This window comes from Salmo salar, chromosome 02, assembly GCF_965601325.2.
Source record: "Salmo salar chromosome 02, fSalSal1, whole genome shotgun sequence".
Taxonomy (NCBI): Eukaryota; Metazoa; Chordata; class Actinopteri; order Salmoniformes; family Salmonidae; genus Salmo; species Salmo salar.
The window spans coordinates 64,340,563-64,365,654 of NC_138292.1; the positions used below are offsets into that span (position 1 = coordinate 64,340,563).

Consider the following 25,092-nt stretch of genomic DNA (forward strand, 5'->3'; position numbering starts at 1 on the left):
AGCTGTTAGATTTTTATATTCATTATACATGTAAAGTAATATGGTAACATGAAGTATTTTCAAAATAGTATCCAACAAAATTGTAAAATAGATTGTATGTAGAAGCTTAACTATTGTTCATTAGTTTACTCCAATTAGGGGAGGGGTGGTAGGGTTAGTGGAAAATATTGTATGTATGGGTGATTGGAAATGATGCAGGCTATTACATTGATAGATTGTAGCTTCTATCTGCAAAATATAAAGCTGATCTACCCCTTAACAAAACAAGTCAAAAGGTTGGCATTTTTCTATTTTGAACTTTGCCTTTTCCTAGGTGATTATGGATATATTCCCCTAACTGCACCAAAAGTAACTGGCTCCCATGCCCCAGCAGAAGCAATAGCGCCCGTGTCTCCGCAGAAGCAACAAGACCCTGGCAGATGCAGCAGGACACTGGCAGAAGCAGAAGGCGCCCTTGCTTTGGCAGAAGCAACAGGACCCCAACAGATGTGGCAGGCGCCCTTGCCTCAGCAGAAGAAACAGGACCTCGGCAGATCTGGCAGGCGCCTTTGCCCCGGCAGATCTGGCAGGCGCCTTTGCCCCGGCAGATCTGGCAGGCGCCTTTGCCCCGGCAGATCTGGCAGGGGCCTTTGCCTCGACAGAAGCAACAGGACCTCGGCAGAAGCAACAGGACCCCGGCAGAAGCAACAGGACCCCGGCAGAAGCAACAGGACCCCGGCAGAAGCAACAGGACCCCGGCAGAAGCAACAGGTCCCCGGCAGAAGCAACAGGTCCCCGGCAGATGTGGCAGGCCCACGTGCCTCAGCAAGTCTTTGACAAAGAAATTGATACTACTGTTGCATGATTTAATGATTAATAAACCATTTAATTTCTGCCTATAAATTATTCCAATTATTTTCAATATTTTGCTTAAAGAATCAGTTTAATGTTGTGTTGATGGTACATAGTGTCTTCAGAAATAATTCATACCCCTTGACCTATTCCCCCCAAAATTTTAGCCTGAATTCAAGCGTATATATATTTTTTATCTACACACTACCCCATAATGTAAATATGTTTTTAGAAATGTTGACAGTTACATAAATATTCACACCCTTGAGGCAATACTTTGTAGAACACCTTTGGCAGTGACTACAGCTTTGAGTCTTTCTGGGTAAGTATCCTTAGAGCTTTCCACACCTGGATTGTTCAACTTTTGCCCATTTTAATATTTTAAAAAAATGTCACACTGTCGAATTTGGTTGTTCCTTGCTAGAAACCATTTTCAGGTCTTTCCATAGTTTTGATTTAAATATATCTTGGCCACTCAGGAACATTCACTATCTTGGTAAGCAACTTCTGTAGATTTGGCCTTTTATGTTGTCCTGCTGAAAAGTGAAATCATCATCCAGTGTCTGGTGGGAAAGCAGACTAAACCAGGATTTCCTCTAGGATTTTGCCTATTCTTAGGTCATTCAGGTTTATTTTTTTTCCTGAAACACCCCAGTCCTTAATGATTGATAGCATACCCTAACATGATGCCGCCACCGCTATGCTTGAAAATATGGAGTGGTAATGTATTGGATTTGCCGCAAACATAACTCTCCGTATTCAGGACAACTTTAATTGTGTTGACACATTTTTTGCAGTATTACTTTAGTGCTTTTGTAAACAAGATTAAAAAAATAATTCTGTACTGGCTTCCTTTTCACTGTCAATTAGGCTAGTATTGTGGAGTAACTACGTTGATACATCCTTAGTGTTCTATCACAGCCATTACACTAATTGTTTTAAAGTCACCATTGGCCTCATGGTGAAATCCCTGAATGGTGTCCTTCCTTTACAGCAACTGGGATAGAATGGAGGCCTGTATCTTTGTAGTGACCGGGTGTATTGAGACACCAGAGTGTAATCACTTCATGCTCAAAGGGACAATCCATGTCTGCTTTTTTTCTACCATCTACCAATGAGCGCCTTTTGCCAGGCATTGGAATACCTCTAGTCTTTATAGTTGAATCTGTTTGAAATTCACTGCTCAGAAAAGCATACTATTGCACAGTGAGTCCCATGCAACTTATGTAACTTAAGGACATTTTTACTCCTGAACTGATTTAGGCTTCCCCTAACGAAGGGGTTGAATTGAATACTTAATGACCCAAGATATTTCAGCTTTTCATTTGTAATTAATTTGTGAAAAAATTATTCAACTTTGACATTATGGGGTATTGTGTGTGTGTAGGCTGGTGACAAAAAATATACATTTTAAATTCAGGTGACGTGGAAAAAGTCAACGGGTGTGAATACTTTCTGAAGGCACTGTATGCGTGCAGTATCATACGTGCCCTCTCTATGGTTCCAACCATTGTTGTAGGAATAGGTCAAACTTGCTTGGCGCAACCAAAATGAGTCAATCATAAAAGATCAAAGATTGCAGTCATTGCAAAAATACATTGTGTGAAGTCATTAACTAGAGTGAGTAGAGGGAGAACGTATGCAAGTTAGAGGTCAGAGACCTGGCAGTGTGGTGCAATTACAACAACCTCTCAACGTGAGCAAGACAAAGGAGTTGACTGTGGGCTACAGGAAAAGGAGGGCCGAACATGCCCCCATTCACATTGACGAGGCTGTAGCGTAGCAGGTCGAGAGTTTCATGTTCCTTGTCCACATCACCAACAAACTATAATGGTCCAAACACACCAAGACAGTCGTGCAGAGGGCACAACAACACCATTTCCCCCTCAGGAGACTGAAAAGATTTGGCATGGGTCCCCAGATCCTCAAAGTTCTACAGCTGCACCAATGGTGAGCATCCTGACCGGTTGCATCACCCCCTGGCAACTGCTCGGCATGTGACCGCAAGGCCGCAAGTACATCACTAGGGCCAAGCTTCCTACCATCCAGGACCTATATACTAAGCGGTGTCAGAGGAAGGCCCAAAAATTTTTCAAAGACTCCAGTAACCCAAGTCATAGACTGTTCTCTCTGCTATCCAAACGGCTCCTTAACAGCTTCTACCCCCAAGCCACAAGACTGCTGAACAATTAATCAAATGGTTACCCTGACTATTTACATTGACAGCCCCACCCCTTTGTTTTTACACTGCTGTTACTGACTGTTTATCTATGCAAGAAGAAATACAGTTGACGGCACGTGTCAAAAAGGGATTGATAACCTATTTTATGTGTCACGTGGTTATGCCCATATATTTACATCCTGTCCTTCTCACGCTATCTAGTGAGTGCTTATGCAACCGGATAGTGCATCTGTTTATGGTAAAGCATGTGTTTGCATTAAAGATGTCAATATGATTGATGTTTATTGACCTTGTTGAACTATGTAATGTATTTGAACATTTTAAAGAGTAGAGCACTGTAGTAGTGAGCTTATGGCCTGGCTGTTGTATTTTAAACAGTAATTTCCGGGGGGGTAGGGTTAAGGTCGGTATAAGTAAAGAGCTGTGAACACTATGAGCGACAAGAAACCTCGAGAGATAAACCACAGAAAACTACAGAAAACATGGCTCCTAGACCAATTTTAAGTGTATTGTGATTTAACTTCAATGAATGAAATCGCTGTCTCTTTTTCTCTCTCCGTGTGTGTGTGTGTGTTGACAAGGATCTGTAGCGTCGGGGGGGAGCTAATGACATCTGCCACCACCCAACAGGTGGTTGTATGTGGGAGGTGGTTTGGTTACAAACATAGAAACATGCTGATAACATTATTTTCTAACAAAGGAATTAAAGAATAATTATACATGTAAACATTTAAAGGATATAAATGGCATTTATGTATAAACATTTTAGAAGAAAATATATGGGTTTTAAAAAAGAAAAATGTATTTACCTTCAATGAATGACAGGGGGGGGGGGGGTGTGAGGTCTTTGAAACAACTGTCTGAAAACAGTGGCGTCCGAGGATCTCCTGACCTCTGGACTTCCAAAAGACTTCTCGGTATATCCATATGTCAGCAAAAGATAAAATAAAAAATGTCAGGAAACAGGTTTATATGTTCTCGTGAGGTCTCCTGGGGTGGATGTCTCAATCAATCACACCATCCTCTTTTTGAAAGGGTAATTGTACTCTTTAACTTCTCTAGGGTAGGGGGCAGTATTTTGACGCCCGGATGAAAGGCGTGCCCAAATTAAACTGCCTGCTACTCAGGCTCAGAAGGTAGGATATGCATATTATTAGTAGATTTGGATAGGAAACAGTCTGAAGTTTCTAAAAATGTTTGAATGATGTCTGTGAGTATAACATAACTCATATGGCAGGCCAAACAACCTGAGATAAATCCAACCAGGAAGTGTGGAAATCTGAGGTTTTTAGTTTTTCAAGTGATTCCCTGTCCAGTATACAGTGACTTAGGGTTCATTTTGCACTTCCTAAGGCTTCCACTAGATGTCAACAGTCTTTAGAACGTTGTTTCATGCTTCTACTGTGAATATAGAGCGAACAAGAGGGCCTGGAAGTTGATGACTGAGAAAATGACATGAGCTCAAAGGCGCATGCTCACGTGAGCGTTAGCTGTGTTCCTTTTCTTTTCTGAAGACATTGGAATTGTCCGGTTGGAATATTACTGAAGATTTATGTTAAAAACGTCCTAAAGATTGATGCTATACATCGTTTGACATATTTCTACGAACGTAAATATAACTTTTTTTGAATTTTCTTCGTGACATTTGTGCGCGCTTCCTGCATTTGGAGTAGTGGACTGAACGCGCGAACAAAAGGAGGTATTTGGACATAAATTATGGACTTTATCGAACAAAACAAACATTTATTGTGGACCTGGGATTCCTGGGAGTGCATTCTGATGAAGATCATCAAAGGTAAGTGAATATTTATAATATTATTTTTGAGTTTTGTTGACTCCACAAAATGGCGGGTTTGGTTTCGTGTCTGAACGCTATACTCAGATTATTGCAAAATTTGCTTTCGCCGTAAAGCTTTTTTGAAATCTGACACAGCAGTTGCATTATGGAGAAGTGTATCTATAATTCTTCAAATAACTGTTGAATATTTTATCAACGTTTATGAGTATTTCTGTAAATTGATGTGCTCATTCACCGGAAGTTTTGGGAGGCAAAACATTTCTGAACATTACACGCCAATGTAAAATGGGGTTTTTGGATATAAATATGAACTTTATCGAGTAAAACATACATGTATTGTGTAACATGAAGTCCTCTGAGTGCCATCTGATGAAGATCATCAAAGGTTAGTGATTAACTTTAGCTGTATTTCTGGTTTTTGTGACGCCTCTCCTTGCTTGGAAAATGGCTGTGTGGTTTTTCTTGTTTAGGTGCTGTCCTAACATAATCTAATGTTATGCTTTCGCCGTAAAGCCTTTTTGAAATCGGACAATGTGGTTGGATTAACGAGAAGTGTACCTTTAAAATGGGATATAATAGTTGTATGTTTGAGAAATTTGAATTATGAGATTTTTGTTGTTTTGAATTTGCCGCCCTGCTATTTCACTGGCTGTTGAATAGTGTGTCCCGCAGGTGGGACGCTAGCGTCCCACATACCCCAGAGAGGTTTTAAGATGGGCCATTTACTTATGACTTAAACAGATCCACCCTTTAATAATCTTTTAATGCATGGGGCTAAATCAGGGGCACACAGTGTTTCTTGGTAGTCTTAAACAAATCTACTGTGAAATAAAAGTGTACACCTCACACACAGGGTTATGGACTTAAAAAAGAAGACACCAGTAACATGTCAGATATATTTTAAATGTATTAATTTATGAGTTTGCACCACAATATGCCACTTTAAATACATCACAGAAGACTGAAATGTAACAAAACGCTTATTGTGTTTATTGAGGTGTACACTGAGATGCACTGTTGGGTAATAGTCCCCTCCAGAGATTCCCCAACATCTTGTGAACATGGGACCCAAAAATTGGAGCAGATATCTTATACCAACCTATCTTTACAGACATGTATCCATAACAAGGCATAGGAGGCCCCTATAAGTGTCCAAAAATGTCTCCAAAATGTCACATATTTTAAGCATCTTTATTTTCATGCATATAACTTGTCAACTAGTATTTTTATGACCAAATTCACATTCTTTAGTGTAGACATTCATTTTTTTATGATTTCATGACTGTTTGATAGTAGATCCCTGAATGGTAAAAAAAACCTCATCAAATAGAAGTATGTTTGTAGCACAAAATATCTTACAGGTAGGCCCTCTTTCACTCACTCAACATGTAACAAGCGGACAGGCTCCCAGAGGCAGGGCCATAAAAGGCCCCAGCTCACTCAAATGCCCCTCCCCTCTACAACAGCCAACAGACCAGAACAGCATGAAAACAGAACAGCTAAAAGATCATCTGGGAATCCACCCTTTCCTCATGGAGCTTTTTGAAGGTGAGTTGAATATTCAATGTGATGTTTATATATAGATATATATTATTTAAGAATGATTTGTCTTAATTGTTTTCATTGACATATGTTTTTTTTTAAATGAAGGCTATTTAGCCATTGAGCAGTAGCCATTGTTTTTATTCATACTTTTTGTAAACAATAGCTTCTGCCCTCTTGGGTTCAATTTGACCCTCTTATTATATCAAAACCTCTCAGACTAGAAGGTATGATTAGAAACTATTGCCAACTATGTTCAAACTATGATTAGAAACGATAATTAGAAACTATGACAAACTATGATAATAAACTGTGAACAACGATGAAGTCATGTCTGTGTGTGTGAGTGATCTATTATTTAATTGTGTAATATTACACACTCTCTCTCTCTCTCTCTCTCTCTCTCTCAATGTATAACATTTCACTCAATGTATACCAAAGTAACAAATATTTAGCAAGGTTTCAATGTTTTGTATTGCAACAGTTATGAAAGACAATGACATCCAATTTTTAGGGAATTATTAATGTAATGTGTCACATAGTGTGCATCTGTGATAACTTTATGTAATAGATCCTCTCTCTCTCTCTCTCTCTCTCTCTCTCTCGCTCAGGCTATGAAAAAAGACAAAAGACATGACATTGAATCCTGAGTGTTAAAGTTTTGCCCCCTCTATAGCCACCCTGATTATTATATGACCCTGATGGTCATTGTAATGGTTTTCTTAGAGAAGTGGAGGAGTCAAGCGCTGGACACAGGGATAAATGTAAACAAACATGTTTACTAAAAATACCAATAAATCTTCTCATAGAAAAATACATTGTTCGGAGAAACACCTCCAACTACACAAAACAGAAAAACAATCACCGACAAGACAAACAGGAAATGCAGAGGATAAATAATGAACATGATTAGCGAAATGAAAAACAGGTGTACACAATAAAGACAAAACCAAACGAACAGTGAAACATCGATCGGTGGCAACTAGTAAGCCGGTGACGTCGACCGCCGAATGCCGCCCGAACAAGGAGAGGGGCCGACTTCGGCGGGAGTCGTGACAGTCATCTACGATCATTGGAACGTCTTGAATAACAATAAGGGCACATGTACAGTTCCTCTCTAGTTTTAATCCTAGGTTAATGACTTCTAGGGAGTGTTTCCTAGATGCTGTGCTTCGACATATGCATTAATGGGTCTTCGATTTTTAGACTGGGTATCTCTAAAACACTTTGTGACAACAGCTGATGCATTAAAGGGCTTTTCAAAAATACATATGGTTGATTGACAGATTTTTATTATTATAAAAATAATATAACTGCTCAAAGCAGGCACCGGCCTTATCGGTCTATGGAGGCGCACTGGAGGTCTGCTACGTGGGACTGGCATAGGAGGCGCCAGGCTAGTCACACACACCTTCAGGCTAGTGCGGGGAGCAGGAACAGGACGTACTGGGCTCTGGTGATGCACTGGAGGTCTGCTACGTGGGACTGGTATAGGAGGCGCCAGGCTAGTACCACATACCTTCGGGCTAGTGCGGGGAGCAGAAACAGGGCGTACTGGGCTATGGTGGCGCACTGGAGGTAGAGTGCGCGGAACAGGCACAGGGTACACTTGGTCTTGGAGGCGCGCTGGAGGTCTGGAGCTCACGGCCTGCACAACCCGCCCTGGCTGGATACTCAACTCCGCTCGATCACTGCGGGGTGCAGGCACAGTTCGCACCGGCCTTTGTATGCGCCCTGACGACACAGTGCACGTCACCGCAAAATACGGTGTCTGCTCCATCACTTGCTCCTCATAGTAAGCCCGGGAAGTTGTCTCAGGCCTCCATCCTGACCCTGCCTAACTCCCCTTGTGCCCCACCCTAAACATTTTTTGGGACTGCCTCTCAGTCTTGCCTTTAGGCGCATTTAGAGCCTCCTCACGTCGCCGCTCTGCTCTTGCTGCCTCCACTTCTTCCCATGGACGGCGATTCCATCCCTTCTGGATCTCCTCCCATGTCCAGGATCCCTTGCCATCCAATATCGGCTCCCATGTCCATTCCTCCTGCTGCTCCTTACGCTGCTTGGTCTTTCTTTGGTGGGTGATTCTGTCATGGCTGTTTGAATGAGCGGACCAAGATGCAGCGTTTTCGTAGTTCCACATGTTTTATTTAAATCAGTGAAACCGAATGCAACAATTAACACTTTAAGTAAATACAAAACAACAAACCGTGACGCTGGAGGAACATAAACCTCACGAAGAACAATCACCCACAAACACCTGTGGGACAAATCTAAACTTAAATAAGACCTCCAAGTAGAGACAATGACAACTTGCTGCCTCTAATTGGAGGTCAATGCAGAACAACTGATTTCCCACCTCAACAACAGCCCCTTCACATTACACTCCATGCAGTTTGGCTTCAGAGCGAAACACTCCACAGAAACGGCCAACTGCTTTCTTCTGGAAAATGTGAAGTCCAAGATGGACAAAGGGGGCGTTGTTGGGGCTGTGTTTCTGAACCTAAGGAAGGCTTTCGATACTGTTAACCATGAGATTCTCATCACAAAATTGTCCAAGTTCAACTTTTCCCCCGATGCCTTGAGAAGGATGAAATCATACCTTGAAGGCAGAACTCAGTGTGTCAGAGTGAGCAATGAGCTGTCGCCCACTCTTAGCTATGATGTGGGCGTGCCCCAAGGGTCAATACTGGGGCCCCTCCTGTTCAGCCTGTACATTAATGATCTGCCTTCCGTCTGCACTGGGTCTGAAGTTCAAATGTATGCAGATGATACAGTGATATATGTGCATGCAAAGAGCAAACAACAAGCTGCACAAGAACACACTACTGTAATGGTCCAGGTTACAAAGTGGCTCAGTGACTCGTGTTTGCATCTCAATGTGAAAAAAACTGTTTGCATGTTCTTCACTAAGAGGGCAACAGATGCTACTGAGCCAGATGTCTATGTGTCAGGGGAGAAGCTCCAGGTGGTATCTGATTTTAAGTACCTTGGAATCATACTTGATTCCAACCTCTCTTTTAAAAAGCATGTGAAAAAGGTAATTCAAATAACCAAATTCAACCTAGCTAATTTCCGATTTATACGAAATTGTTTGACCACAGAGGTAGCAAAACTGTATTTCAAATCGATGATACTCCCCCACTTAACATACTGCTTGACTAGTTGGACCCAAGCTTGCTATACAACATTAAAACCTATTCAGTCTGTCTACAAACAGGCTCTCAAAGTGCTCGATAGGAAGCCCAATAGCCATCATCACTGTTACATCCTCAGAAAGCATGAGCTCCTGAGTTGGGAAAATCTTGTGCAATCCACCTACGCATGTCTTGTATTCAAGATCCTAAATGGCCTAGCTCCCCCTCCACTCAGTATTTTTGTTAAACAGAAAACCCAAACATATGGCAGCAGATCCACAAGGTCTGCCATGAGAGGTGACTGTATAGTTCCCTTAAGGAAAAGCACCTTTAGTAAATCCGCTTTCTCTGTGAGAGCTTCCCATGTCTGGAATACACTGCCATCAGACACACATAACTGCACCACATATCACACTTTCACAAAATGCATGAAGACATGGCTAAAGGTCAATCAGACTTGTGAACATAATCCCTAGCTGTGTATTGCCGCTTTCCATGTTGTCTGTTGTCTGTAGCTTGTGAGGTGTGGAAACACTTTGTTGTTTTTATGGATTTTGTCTTGTTGCTTTTTGTTCTATGTTGCTCTGTCTGCATGCTACATCTTGCTTGTCCTATGTTGCTCTGTCTGTATCCTATGTCTTGCTTGTCCTATGTTACTCTGCGTGTGGTCACTGTTCAATGATTGTCTATATTGTAATTGTTTTTAATAACCTGCCCAGGGACTGCGGTTGAAAATTAGCCGGCTGGCTAAAACCGGCACTTTTACTGAAACGTTGATTAATGTGCACTGTCCCTGTAAAAATAAAATCAACTCAACTCAACTCAACAACTAAACCTCACGAAGAACAATCACCCACAAACACCTGTGGGACAAACCTAAACTTAAATAAGACCTCCAAGTAGAGACAATGACAACCTGCTGCCTCTGATTGGAGGTCAATGCCAAATAACACCAACATAGAAATACAAACCTAGAACCAAAACATAGACATACAAAAACCAGACAAACACCCCCTGTCACGCCCTGACCTAATATACCATAGAAAATAACACTCACTATGGTCAGGATGTGACAACAGAACATAATAGCAGCCCAATTCATAGGCGAATTCTACAAATGAAACAACATTTTTAACAGATCTGGTTAGTAGGCTATATAATCAATCCAATGTCAATAACATAGCCTAATGATTACATTGATAAAATCACCAATGTCGCTATTACATTAGTGACATGAAATCTTTATGAGGGGATTGGGGAAAAACAGCTTGAAGTCAAGAGAAAATGTGCTGAAAAAGTCTCAAGAAAGGTGGATAATGAAAATAGAAGTTTCAGGGAAGAATGGACAGAGAAATAAACAAACTTAACATTTCTCCAATGTCTAACCAGAGTGTCTTGTTTGCAATGCTGTTTGCAAATAATTACATCTTAGACATCCTTATGAATCTAATCATGGCACTTTCAAAAGTTCCCTTTCCACCCAGACAGAGGCTCTACCGATGCAGAAAAATGTAAGCTTCCACTGCTGGCTACTTGTCCGTTGTAAAACCCAACAACAGAAGTGCTTCCCTAAAAGCTTCCTGGGTTCAAATAAACATATATTTTTTTAATAGGGACAGAATAGCTCATTGAATATTATAGGCTGCAGCTCAGCTTCAGAATGGCATAGAGAGGAATCAATACATCCTCATATGCATCGGAGTCACCTCTTTTGCCCATATAAGACCTTTTTACAACTGATTAATCACTGAAAGCTTGTTTCTACCATAAGGCATCACAGAGTTAAGCATTGTTATAGAACGCTTTATATAATCTGGATTCCTTGTATGTATTTTTTTTCTACATTTAAATGAACAATAGATACCCTTTTCTTTACAAAGGGTATGGGATCCCCTCACTCAATTTGAGCCCTGGTTTTAACCAAACACACCAAACCCTTCACGGAGGTATTTAAGGAGTACATGCAGTATTGGAGGATTTGGCTATACCAACATCTATGGATAGCATAATTATGTCTGTCAAACAGGTAGGCTTACCACTTATTTTTTGGAATAGGAAGAAATAGGCTCCAGTTATATATGTAATTAGATGGTTGGTGCTCGTGTGCACATATAGGCGGCCCCTTACCGGAAAGTTACAATGTTGCAATCAATATGCAGCCAACTCCCTATATGAGGAAACTGAGTTTCTTACTAATAAAATGCCACCTGTTATCACACATGCCATGACACAATAAAAATAACACTTTTATTTAACATATAATTTAATATTCCTGTAGAACTGTAAAAAAGAGTGAGATCATTTGAGCTTTGCAAGCAAGTGCCTCGTTTTGTTGGAGCAGTGTAAAAAAAAGCTTTATGTCAATGACCCAGCCTTAACAAATTCATTTTATTTACATATTGAATTTCATTGTCCAACATCAGTTTCAGCATTTCTTTATTTCGTGGCCCACATAGAGTGGCCTCTTTCCTCTGCTGTTGAGCTGCATTGCAGTCAGCAATGTTTTCTTTCTAGCTGTCCATGGACCTCAAATCAAATCGATAGAGTGTGAGAGAGAGAGCGACAAAGGAAGAGAGAGCGAGAGACAGGAAGAGAGAGAGACAGAGAGACAGAGAGAGAGAGATTAGGATGTAGTCTATTTAAATAAATAAAAAATACAACGTAAACAGGCAATAGATAATGAATCTTAATAAATTACTGAATACGACTGTATGATCAACGCTTCCCTTCATTCAAAGACAAGTTGACTCACATGGCCATCCTGGAAGCAAACGCATGCACTGCTTGTTGGAGGTTGATTTTGTAAGACAATTCATGATCAATTGATATGGTGGCGAGTCCATTGAGTCTCTTGATTCATAGTAGAGCTCAGGTCGTTTGAGCTTGGAGAATGTGTGCTTTCCCCTTGCCACTGTCACTGGGAGTGTGAAGAACTCTCAGGGCAACATAGCCATTGAGATACAAGGAGGCCATTTGGTGTCTGGATATATATACTCCAGTGCGTCGAGTGGTTTTGCCTCACTGACCAGTCTCCTGTTCAAGACTTTGAGCTCATTACACAGCTCTTTTGCGTCGATGTCCCTGGAATTCGCATACGTAAGGGCCCTCTCGAGTCTTGCGCAATCCCTGGTAAGCACTACAGTGTCCATGTCCTTGACGGTGGGGTGTTGTACAGGATGCTGAAAACACTGCTGTGCTCTTTGAGCTGCGTAAAGCCCTCGTTGACGGACTGGATAGCAGAATCAAGAAACTGATTAAAGAAATGTACTTTGAATTTCTGCTGAGGGTCAGTCACAGGCTCATCCTCTCCCTCGTAGCCAAAACAGACTCATTTTCTTCCTGGGACGGACAATGGGCTGCACTCGGAAACAGGGCACAATACACATCTCCTCTGCCAACTCATTTGCGCTTGCTAATGCGCCAGCGAAAGCTGCATCGGAATGGTAGTCTTGGAGGAATACCCTGGTTGAGTTCAGTTGAGCCACTGCTTGTGAAAGGTTAAAACTCACTACCTGCTAACTCTTTCTGGTGATTTCACTTTGAACAATGTGTCATACCAAACGATCACTGCGCACATGAAGCCAAATTTGTTCATTTTGGCGGCAATGCTGTTTGCCTCCAACCTTGTTTTAGCACATAAAATCATAAATCTCCCCGAGTTGGTACTGCACAGGTTTCACAGCCTCCACCCGGCTCTCCCATCTGAGGGGTTTCACTGTGAGTCCATCTTTTACATGCTCTTTCAGCACGTCCCAGCTGTGTGTAGCTCCAGATAAAAATGTCTAAATCTCTTGGATGGTGTTAAAAAACTCAGCTGCATCCAAGCAACACGATAATGCATCAGAGAGAACCAGATTCAGTGAGTGCGCGCTCCATGGGACAAAAAAATGTCCTTGTATTGATATCATGCACTCTTTTTTGAACTCCGCTGTGCCTCCCCCGCATATTTGCCCCATTGTCATACCCCTGCCCTCTCATGTCCATGATGGCGATGCCATGTTTCTGGAGTTTTGAGATGAGCAACTCTGTCATGCCAACCCCGTTGTGTCAAGCAGTTCACTAAACTCCAGGAAGTGCTCTCTCGTGCGCACTGACCCATCATCCTCGGTTGAAACAAAATGCACCACTGTCGTCATCTGATTTGTTTTGCTCTTGTCTGTTGTGCGGTCCAAAATTATAGAAACATATTTGGCTGCTTTTAGCTCACTGCACACTGTCTGCTGGAAGTCTTGTGCCAGCATGTCAATGATTTTGTTCTGGAGTCTTTTACCAAGGTAGTGCACATGTGTTTCTTTGGACTGTACTCTCCTTACATGCTTCTTCATGATTCCATCAAAGATACCCAGCATTTCCACAAACTTCAGAATGTTCCCATTATTTGGCTTGTTCAGCCAGTCGGTGGTCCCACGTAGCGCAATATTCTGGGTGGCCATTAAGCGTATCAGGGCTATGAGCCTCTGTAGCAGCTGCTGCCAGTTGGGAGTCTCTCCGTCAATAGGCCGTTGGGCTTGGGCATCGATAGTTTGCTTGTACACCAGCCTGATCTCCAGCTCCTTCCACCTCTGGAAACTATCTAGGTGGTCATGCGACTTCTCATGCGAGCTGAGGCGGTGGCACAGAGTCTTCCAGTCCTTGGTTCCATCCCTGACCAGCGCAGATTTGCACTAGTGTGAAAAAAGTTTGCAGCAAAAACAGAAGGCTGCATCATTTTGCTTGGAATGGACAAGCCATGGTCTCTCCACTTGCTCCCCGTTCACCATCTTCCTATTGTAGTGGGCCACCGAACATTTTCGTTGCCCCTCATCTCTTGGGAAATTCCCCTCCTTATCCTGATGTGGCCCAGCCTGCACTAACATATCCCGTAAAGATCCATTCATATATTTTGGCCACTCACCGGGATCTTTAATGTTTTTTGTCTGGGAGTCGGATTTAGCAGCAGCACCGTTGTCATCGGGGATGGGGTGCGACGAATCTGAGTCAGGGTCCAAGACAGTAGGGTCTCCGCCAGCATTGTTTGGAGGTGTGGCTAGGCCTGGTGTGTTTCTTGTTCACCCAGTGAGCTCTTATCATTGGTGAAAGTGGATGGCTCCTCCGGTACGCCCTCTTCACTGCTAGAACCAGCGAACGGGGGCTCGTCCATCTCGGCGAATGAACGCCTGTCCCCGGAGGCTTGTCGTTCTCTATACCGGCTGATGGACATTGCTGCACGCTGATCAATTTCAGCAGCGAATTTCTCTGGTTTAGAGATTGTGCCTCTTTTGTCATTCTTTTTTTTAATTCACTTCATTCATTTTTGTCTCTTAGACATGGTAGCAAATTTGTTTCAAATCTCTGTAGCTTACTTTTAGCTGATGATATCTACTAGTATGAGCTAGCTAACATTAACAGGATAGGCTAGGCAACTGCCTTAATCACCAACCGTCTTCATCACACAAACAAAAAAACAATACAATAATTGAATTGGCAGATTCATTTTTATTAATGTTTCACAGTTGAATAATCCCATATAAAACACACATCACCATAGCTACCAAAGATAGTAAGAGTGAACTTCGGGAGAAGAGAGAACTGCAGCAATGGCTATGAGCTGGTGGCTGGAGTGCGGGCAGTTTAGAAGCCGATCAGGGGCACCGGAGGGTGGCAGCCAATTGCCAAAATGACGGCCGCATAATCTTGCCTAATGGGAGGGCCAGCCCTGTTTGCATCATGCAGAGCTATGCAACTGTAATCCTAACAAAACATTAACTCACACCTGTCATCACTATTATGTTGATTGATTAATTCCAGTTACTAATTTTGGATTGAAAACTTATAGGCAGCCTGGCCAGCCCAAGTTTGAATGTAAACCAAATTTAATCACATTTTCTCTTGACACACAAATAAACTATAAATACATAACGTTACCAATTTGTTTACCCTAACCAGATGGACATGGCGCATAGGCTGTACGCAGCTGCTATTATTAGCCTATATGATCAGACTGAAAAATGGTCTCATTTTCATTATGTGTTATCACCTTTGCTAAATAAATACATAAGGAAAGTGGAAAGCCTACTTGAGCTGGCAGCTCTCTTTAATTGAAATGCATTCCAAGTGACTACCTCATGAAGCTGGTTGAAAGAATGCCAAGAGTTTGTAAAGCTGTCAAGGCAAAGGGTGGCTACTTTGAATGACAAATATATTTTGATTTGTTTAACACTTGTTTTGGTTATTACTTGATTCCATATATTACTCACCACGTGGATTCGGACTTATGTGGCAACATGTGATACATAAAAGGGTTAAATATGTGCCATCACCTAGACATTGGACAGACTTCAAAACTGTGCCATTTATAAAAAGGTGCTATTCAATGTGTTTGTGGGCTATAGCAGCAAGATTCTATATTTTATCAAAACATTGTGATAAAATATTGATACCTAAAAGTGTCCCAAAAAGACATACAGCTAATTGATCATGGTATGAACGTTTAAAACAATCCATATGTTAGCTTAGTACTCTCCCTAAGGCGCAGACTGCGGTTGAAGAATACGTCTGGATTGTCAACACCGTGTACAATGCATGCCTACATAACTACATCTAAAGTGCACTACATGACCAAAATTATGTGGACAGCAGCTTGTTGAACATTTAATTTCAAAATCATGGGCATTAATATGGAGTTTGCGCCCCCCAATTGCAGCTATAAAAGCCTTCACTCTTCTAGATGTTTGAACATTTCTGTGGGGACTTGCTTTCATTCAGCCACAACAGTATTAATGAGGTCAGAAACTGATGTTGATTGTTTAGGCCTGGCTCGCAGTCGGCGTTCCAATTCATCCCAAAGGTGTTCGATAGGGTTGAGGTCAAGGCTCTTTGCAGGCCCGTCAAATTCTTCCACACCAACCGCTTCTGTATGGACCTTGCGTTATGCACAGGGGCATTGTCATACTGAAACAGGAAAGGTCCTTCCCCCAAACTGTTGTCACAAAGTTGGAAGCACAGAATTGTCTAGAATGTTATTCTATGCTGTAGCGTTAAGACTTCCCTTCACTGGAACTAAGGGGCCTAGCCCAAACCATCATAAACAGCCCCAGACCATTATTCCACCAACAAACTTTAGTTGGCACTACGCAGTCGGGCAGGTAGTGTTCTCCTGGCATCTGTGAAACCCAGATTCATCCTGCCAGATGGAGTGATTAGTCTCTCCAGACAAGGCATTTCCATTGCGCTTGAGTCCAGTATCACCGAGCTTTACACCACTCCCGCAGACAAGTGGAATTGCACATATTGTAGGCTTGTGTGCAGCTGTTCATTCATCGAAACACAGCATGAAGCTCCTGAACAGTTCTGGTGCTGACAATGCTTCCAGAGGCAGTTACAAACACTAAGTGTTGCAACCGAGGACTACACACTACAGCCCTGTTCTGAGATTGTGTGGCCTATCACATTAACAGGACTTATTTGACCAGGGTTGCAATTGACAAACTGACTTGGAAAAGTGTCATCCTATGACTGCCACATTGAAAGTCACTGATCAAGGCCATTCTACTGCCAATGTTTGAATATGGATATTGCATGGCTGTGTGCTCGATTTTATACGCGTCAGCAACGGGTTTGGCCGGAATGCCGAATCCAGTCATTTGAAGGGGTGTTAACATACAAAAGTATGAACATGAGGAAGGTCTGACATGTCACCACTAATGTAAAGCCAAACTTGGAATTTGAACAAACAGTAGCAAAGGTTAAAACCAGCTATTTGAAGACTGAACCACATTCTCTTTTACTGACAACTGTACTGGTGATCCACACCTGTTTGAAATCAGAAAGCACAAGAGTACCCTCAGTATTGCAAAGACACTAGATATTGGAAAGTAAAATTATTTATTGATTCACTCATGCAAGAGTAGCAAGAACACCAACAACTTCCTGGTCAAAACAAAAGCATCACTGAAACCTGAAAGTTAGAACAGTGTCAGCAACAGAATCTTATTTAATCAATTTGACAAAAAAAGTCTCACTATCAGCTTTTAAAGGATGAATCCACCATTAGATTCTCCTGTTGGCAGATACATGGCTAGTACAAAGGACTTCAAATTCACAGCGCAAAGTTAAGACCAGATTAAAGTTGTACGTTAACTTGTAGGATCCTTTACTAGTGGTGGGTATGTGCTTGGTTCAAATGTGCCAACATCACTGTCATTGGGAGCATTACCATTGTCAATAGGAATAGCCTCGCTAGGAGTGTAGCGGGGTTGGGAGAAGACCGTTTTGCCATTCTCGTAGTGTGATTTGGAACTGAGAGCTACTAGAGCCGCCATCTTCTGTGCTTTCGTAGTGCTTCTGCTGAGGGATGGGGGCCAGTTGCTGCTGGGGAATTTGGGCTACATGCCATAATAGCTGAGGAATGGGGTTCGGTTGCTGCTGGGGCATTTGAGCTGGATACCTAACTTCCTGGGGCTCGACGGCCAGTTCCTCCTGCTGCAGGAGCATTTGAGCTGGATGCCACGCTTGCTGGGGTGTGTTGGATAGTTGCTTCTGCTGAGGTTCAATGGCTGGTCGATTCTTGGGCATAGGGGCCAGATCCTCCTGCTGCAGGGGCTCGACGGCCAGATCCTCCTGCTGCAGGGGCTCGACGGCCAGATCCTCCTGCTGCAGGGGCATTTGAGCTGGATGCCACGCTTGCTGGGGTGTGTTGGATAGTTGCTTCTGCTGCTGAGGTTCAATGGCTGGTCGATTCTTGGGCATAGGGGCCAGATCCTCCTGCTGCAGGGGCTCGACGGCCACATCCTCCTGCTGCAGGGGCTCGACGGCCACATCCTCCTGCTGCAGGCGCATTTGAGCTGGATGCCACGCTTGCTGGGGTGTGTTGGATAGTTGCTTCTGCTGCTGAGGTTCAATGGCTGGTCGATTCTTGGGCATAGGGGCCAGATCCTCCTGCAGGAGCTCGACGGCCAGATCCTCCTGCTGCAGGCGCATTTGAGCTGGATGCCACGCTTCCTGGGGTGTGTTGGATAGTTCCTCCTGCTGCAGGGGCTCGACGGCCGGTCGATCCTCCTGCTGCAGGGGCTCGACGGCCGGTCGATCCTCCTGCTGCAGGGGCTCGACGGCCACATCCTCCTGCTGCAGGGGCTCGACGGCCACATCCTCCTGCTGCAGGGGCTCGACGGCCACATCCTCCTGCTGCAGGGGCTCGACGGCCACATCCTCCTGCTGCAGGGGCTCGACGGCCACATCCTCCTGCTGCAGGCGCATTTGAGCTGGATGCCACGCTTGCTGGGGTGTGTTGGATAGTTGCTTCTGCTGCTGAGGTTCAATGGCTGGTCGATTCTTGGGCATAGGGGCCAGTTGCTTCTGCTCCAGGGGCATTTGAGCTGGATGCCACGCTTGCTGGGGCACGGCGGTCGGTTGCTTCTGCTGCAGGGGCATTTGAGCTGGATGCCACGCTTGCTGGGGCACGGCGGTCGGTTGCTTCTGCTGCAGGGGCATTTGAGCTGGATGCCACGCTTGCTGGGGCACGGCGGTCGGTTGCTTCTGCTGCTGGGGCACGGCGGTCGGTTGCTTCTGCTGCTGGGGCATTTGAGCTGGATGCCACGCTTGCTGGGGCAAGGCGGTCGGTTGCTTCTGCTGCAGGGGCATTTGAGCTGGATGCCACGCTTGCTGGGGCACGGCGGTCGGTTGCTTCTGCTGCAGGGGCATTTGAGCTGGATGCCACGCTTGCTGGGGCATGGCGGTCGGTTGCTTCTGCTGCTGGGGCACGGCGGTCGGTTGCTTCTGCTGCTGGGGCATTTGAGCTGGATGCCACGCTTGCTGGGGCACGGCGGTCGGTTGCTTCTGCTGCAGGGGCATTTGAGCTGGATGCCACGCTTGCTGGGGCACGGCGGTCGGTTGCTTCTGCTGCAGGGGCATTTGAGCTGGATGCCACGCTTGCTGGGGCACGGCGGTCGGTTGCTTCTGCTGCAGGGGCATTTGAGCTGGATGCCACGCTTGCTGGGGCACGGCGGTCGGTTGCTTCTGCTGCTGGGGCACGGCGGTCGGTTGCTTCTGCTGCTGGGGCATTTGAGCTGGATGCCACGCTTGCTGGGGCACGGCGGTCGGTTGCTTCTGCTGCAGGGGCATTTGAGCTGGATGCCACGCTTGCTGGGGCACGGCAGTCGGTTGCTTCTGCTGCAGGGGCATTTGAGCTGGATGCCACGCTTGCTGGGGCACGGCGGTCGGTTGCTTCTGCTGCTGGGGCACGGCGGTCGGTTGCTTCTGCTGCTGGGGCATTTGAGCTGGATGCCACGCTTGCTGGGGCACGGCGGTCGGTTGCTTCTGCTGCAGGGGCATTTGAGCTGGATGCCACGCTTGCTGGGGCACGGCGGTCGGTTGCTTCTGCTGCAGGGGCATTTGAGCTGGATGCCACGCTTGCTGGGGCACGGCGGTCGGTTGCTTCTGCTGCAGGGGCATATGAGCTGGATGCCACACTTGCTGGGGCACGGCGGTCGGTTGCTTCTGCTGCAGGGGCATATGAGCTGGATGCCACGCTTGCTGGGGCACGGCGGTCGGTTGCTTCTGCTGCAGGGGCATATGAGCTGGATGCCACGCTTGCTGGGGCACGGCGGTCGGTTGCTTCTGCTGCAGGGGCATATGAGCTGGATGCCACGCTTGCTGGGGCACGGCGGTCGGTTGCTTCTGCTGCAGGGGCATATGAGCTGGATGCCACGCTTGCTGGGGCACGGCGGTCGGTTGCTTCTGCTGCAGGGGCATATGAGCTGGATGCCAAGCTTGCTGGGGCACGGCGGTCGGTTGCTTCTGCTGCAGGGGCATTTGAGCTGGATGCCACGCTTGCTGGGGCACGGCGGTCGGTTGCTTCTGCTGCAGGGGCATTTGAGCTGGATGCCACGCTTGCTGGGGCACGGCGGTCGGTTGCTTCTGCTGCAGGGGCATGTGAGCTGGATGCCACGCTTGCTGGGGCACGGCGGTCGGTTGCTTCTGCTGCATGTGAGCTGGATGCCACGCTTGCTGTGGCACGGCGGTCGGTTGCTTCTGCTGCAGGGGCTTGTGAGCTGGATGCCACGCTTGCCGGGCCACGGCGGTCGGTTGCTGCAGGGGCATTTGAGCTGAACGCCACGCTTGCTGTGGCACGGCGGTCGGTTGCTTCTGCTGCAGGGGCATTTGAGCTCGATGCCACGCTTGCTGGGGCACGGCGGTCGGTTGCTTCTGCTGCAGGGGCATTTGAGCTGGATGCCAAGCGTGCTGGGGCACGGCGGTCGCTTGCTTCTGCTGCAGGGGCATTTGAGCTAGATGCCACGCTTGCTGGGGCACGGCGGTCGCTTGCTTCTGCTGCAGGGGCATGTGAGCTAGATGCCACGCTTGCTGGGGCACGGCGGTCGCTTGCTTCTGCTGCAGGGGCATGTGAGCTGGATGCCACGCTTGCTGGGGCACGGCGGTCGCTTGCTTCTGCTGCAGGGGCATTTGAGCTGGATGCCACGCTTGCTGGGGCACGGCGGTCGCTTGCTTCTGCTGCAGGGGCATGTGAGCTGGATGCCACGCTTGCTGGGGCACGGCGGTCAGTTGCTTCTGCTGCAGGGGCATGTGAGCTGGATGCCACGCTTGCTGGGGCACGGCGGTCGGTTGCTTCTGCTGCAGGGGCATGTGAGCTGGATGCCACGCTTGCTGGGGCACGGCGGTCGGTTGCTTCTGCTGCAGGGGCATGTGAGCTGGATGCCACGCTTGCTGGGGCAAGGCGGTCGGTTGCTTCTGCTGCAGGGGCATGTGAGCTGGATGCCACGCTTGCTGGGGCACGGCGGTCGGTTGCTTCTGCTGCAGGGGTATTTGAGCTGGATGCCACGCTTGCTGGGGCACGGCGGTCGCTTGCTTTTGCTGCAGGGGCATTTGAGCTCGATGCCACACTTTCTGGGGCACGGCGGTCGCTTGCTTCTGCTGCAGCATGTTCGCTGGATGCCACACTTGCTGGGGCACGGCTGGCGCTTGCTTCTGCTGCAGCATGTGAGCTGGATGCCACACTTGCTGGGGCACGGCGGGCGCTTGCTTCTGCTGCAGCATCTGAGCTGGATGCCACACTTGCTGGGGCACGGCGGGCGCTTGCTTCTGCTGCAGCATGTGAGCTGGATGCCACACTTGCTGGGGCACGGCGGGCGCTTGCTTCTGCTGCAGCATGTGAGCTGGATGCCACACTTGCTGGGGCACGGCGGGCGCTTGCTTCTGCTGCAGGGGCATTTGAGCTGGAAGCCACACAGCGGTCAGTTGCTTCTGCAGCATTTGAGCTGGATGCCACACTTGCTGGTTCATGGCAGCTTGTTGCTTCCGCTTCTCAACTTCAGTGGCTGGTTGATTCTGGGCCATCTGAGCTAGATACCACACTTGCTGAGGTTGCTGGGACATGGGGGCCAGTTCATTCCGCAGGATGGTGGCCGGATGTTTCTGTTGCGCTTGCATTTGAGCTGTTGGAGACTTAGAATTGCCATATCCTACAGACTTAAGTGATCCTGCATAGAGCCATGCTGCATTAGAACCCAGTGCAGGAGACCAATCACCTAGGTAAAACAAATAAACTGTAAAATGCCAGTCTTTTTAGGTTATGGAACTACACATCTGTTATTTGAAATATACGCACCTGATGTAGAACACGTTATCCCTCCAATTAGCAGGCAACAAAGCCAAGAAACTCTTAAGGAAAAAGAAAGTATGTTATGAACATAGCTACCTGTAACACCTGAAGGACAAGGGACACAAACTAAATAAAGACTTATAAACATACCTTAAAGCAATTCCAATCATCACGGCCATTTTCCCTCAAAACCTCACCAGTGTTTAGAACTAATGATAGGCATACATCCTACCAGAATATCCCTTTTACTATATTTGCCAGACTTTTGGTTGCTCCTTTTAAATGAATCCCAGACCCTTCTAATGTCGTTGGCTAATTAAGGACAGCTGTCAGCCACTGAACTACATTCATTTTCTATTTCCAAATTGACCCCTAAATCCTACACCCTGACCTAAACACTTCTGTGAATCAGAAATGATTGAATAGGTATAAGCAATATGGCCACAATTGCATCCAGCCTATCAGAAGTCAAGGTGAAGCAATTACCATATTGCTATAACCTATCTGATCATTTCAAATGCCCATAAGTGACTAAGCGGTAGGTGTAGGGGCTAGGGGTTGATTTGGAATGCAGAAATTTACTCAGGTGTGGTTGATTCTCTAATTGAGTTCCGGACAGGTTTGACAGCCTTTACTCTAAAGCACGCGTCAAACTCATTACACGGAGGGCCGAGTGTCTGTGGGTTTTCGCTCCTTCCTTGTACTTGATTGCTGAATTAGGGCCACTAATTACTCCCCTCACCTACAGTAGTTGTCTAGGTCTTAATTGAAAGGAAAAAACAAAAACCTACAGACACTAGGCCCTCCATGGAATGAGTTTGACACCCCTGCTCTCAAGTAGGAAACACATTTTGTCTTGGCACTTCATTGATCGGGTTTAAATTATTGCTTGTACAAAATTAACTTGGTTCATTTGAAGATTAGAGGCTAAATGAGCAGTTAGGCACCATTATTTTACACATGCCTTCTTTTAAACAGTGTGTTTCATTCAGCATAGCAACAGTAGATGGTTAACAGTTTCAGTTGCACAAAGTGCAACATCTTGGGCAAATTCTGATTTCAGACAGACACCAATTAAACTCTCACGTTATGCAAACACACCACACATATGCTTTTGATGATCTGAGTCTTTAATTTTTCAGAGGCAAACATATAGTAGGGCTCATTTGAGTGGTAAGACTAAAGCAACTGACTGTAGACCAAAGTCAAGAAGTAAAGTCAGGAGAGGTGCATCTGCCACAACCGAAAGTTGGATACTAACGTCATTTTCCAACAGCAAGGCTCAGATCACCATGGCAGTGTTGCCATTGTTTATAAAAGGTTTCCTTTATAATGTCAAAAAACATGTCTCCAACACCCACTCACAAACTGAAATAATTTGTGTGTACATTATAAAATCAATAAATGAGAGAGAGCCTCAATCACATCATTCATTTTTGCACTGTAGGTTACACATGAATATTAGCAAGTTGGTTCCTGTTTCAGTCATGTTTTTGGTCACATTTGCATGGGTCAAACAAAAACACTAATGATTGGTTGACAATGGAGCCGCCCACAATGCAGGTGATGGATGCAGGAGGAAGTTGGTGAAGAGCAACTGCAGAAACTTGGAGTCAAATCTTCATGACCTTTGATCACATGATTTTTTTCAAGTTCATGCAGTCGACATATAGACCCACGTCAGAAATGTTTTAGCCCCAGAATGCAACACACTTTGAAAAGAGGTGACCAGCAATTGTCACCGACTTGATTTCCCCTAGAAGGTGCCCACTATCTCCATAAAATGTCTCCCTCGTGTGGATGAAATAAAACACAAGACAACAACCCATCACATCATCCTCTGATCGTCTACCCTCTTTTGTGGATGTATTTTTTGCAATGTTGTCTCAACTTTGATTGCGGTACACATCCACAAACACTCAAATGCAGCTGTTTAGATACTGTAGCTATGCATATATCTCCAGCCCTTTCAAACTCAACATCTGCCAAATAGTGGTTTCCCTATTCCGTCTGATGTTTCCGCTTGGCACTCCATCCCTACTAATTATCCTTGATTCCAAGTCTTTGCCTTGAAAATTCCCATCCACTTTTGAAGGAATTTATTTGGATCAACCGTTCAACTTTTCTTTCTCTTTGGAGTGTGTTGTTTTCTTCTCCTGTTTGTTTCAGCACAGCAGGCAGACAATCTGTTATTTTTTCTGGTCTTTTATATTCACCCCAAGTGCTCCAATCCTTCTTTACTTTATTGTACGGCCCTTAATGTCTAGAAATCTGCACTCACTCCCCTCTTCCGCTGCTATAGGCTGGCCTACAGTTACTGGATCTTTCATGTACAGTTGAAGTCAGGAGTTTACATACACTTAGGTTGGAGTCATTAAAACTTGTTTTTCAACCACTCCACAAATTTAGGACATCTACTTTGTGCATGACACAAGTCATTTTTCCAACAATTGTTTACAGACAGATTATTTCACTTGTAATTCACTGTATCACAATTCCAGTGGGTCAGAAGTTTACATACACTCCAATTAGAGACAACGACAACCTGCTGCCTCTAATTGGAGGTCATGCCAAAAAACACCAACATAGAAAAACAAACCTAGAACCAAAACATAGACATACAAAAATCAGACAAACACCCCCTGTCATGCCCTGACCTAATCTACCATAGAAAATAACACTCACTATGGTCAGGACGTGACAACAGAACATAATAGCAGCCCAATTCATAGGCGAATTCTACAAATGAAACAACATTTTTAACAGATCTGGTTAGTAGGCTATATAGTCAATCCAATGTCAATAACATAGCCTAATGATTACATTGTGTCACGTCCTGACCAGTAGAGGGTGTAGTTGGGTCAGGACGTGGCAGAAGGGAGTGTGTGTTTTTTATTGTTTCATTGATTTTGGCCGTGTGACTTCCAATCAAGCACAGCTGTAGAGTGTTGTGGTTGATTGGGAGTCACACATAAGTTGCCTACGTTTCCTTTGGGTTTCGTGGGTAATTGTG

The 25,092-nt window shown here is 45.3% G+C and overlaps 1 protein-coding gene across 1 annotated transcript; it reads right to left on the reverse strand.

Moving 5' to 3' along the window:
* Positions 1 to 17,420: 17,420 nt before the first annotated feature.
* LOC145862314 (uncharacterized) lies at positions 17,421 to 22,316 on the reverse strand. Its single transcript, XM_082965864.1, has 3 exons — positions 22,230 to 22,316; positions 22,086 to 22,138; positions 17,421 to 22,005 (listed from the first exon to the last, which is right to left on the reverse strand). The coding sequence occupies exons 1-3, from the start codon at positions 22,256 to 22,258 to the stop codon at positions 17,705 to 17,707; spliced, it is 4,383 nt and encodes a 1,460-aa protein (XP_082821990.1). The 5' UTR covers positions 22,259 to 22,316; the 3' UTR covers positions 17,421 to 17,704.
* Positions 22,317 to 25,092: the final 2,776 nt, after the last annotated feature.

Excerpts from the sequence above, each read along its gene's own strand:
- LOC145862314 (XM_082965864.1), bottom strand. The coding sequence starts at position 22,258 with ATGGCCGTGATGATTGGAATTGCTTTAAG. Across the intron at positions 22,139-22,229 it reads ATGATTGGAATTGCTTTAAG|AGTTTCTTGGCTTTGTTGCC; the intron begins GTATGTTTATAA and ends TTTTTCCTTAAG. Across the intron at positions 22,006-22,085 it reads GATAACGTGTTCTACATCAG|GTGATTGGTCTCCTGCACTG; the intron begins GTGCGTATATTT and ends TGTTTTACCTAG.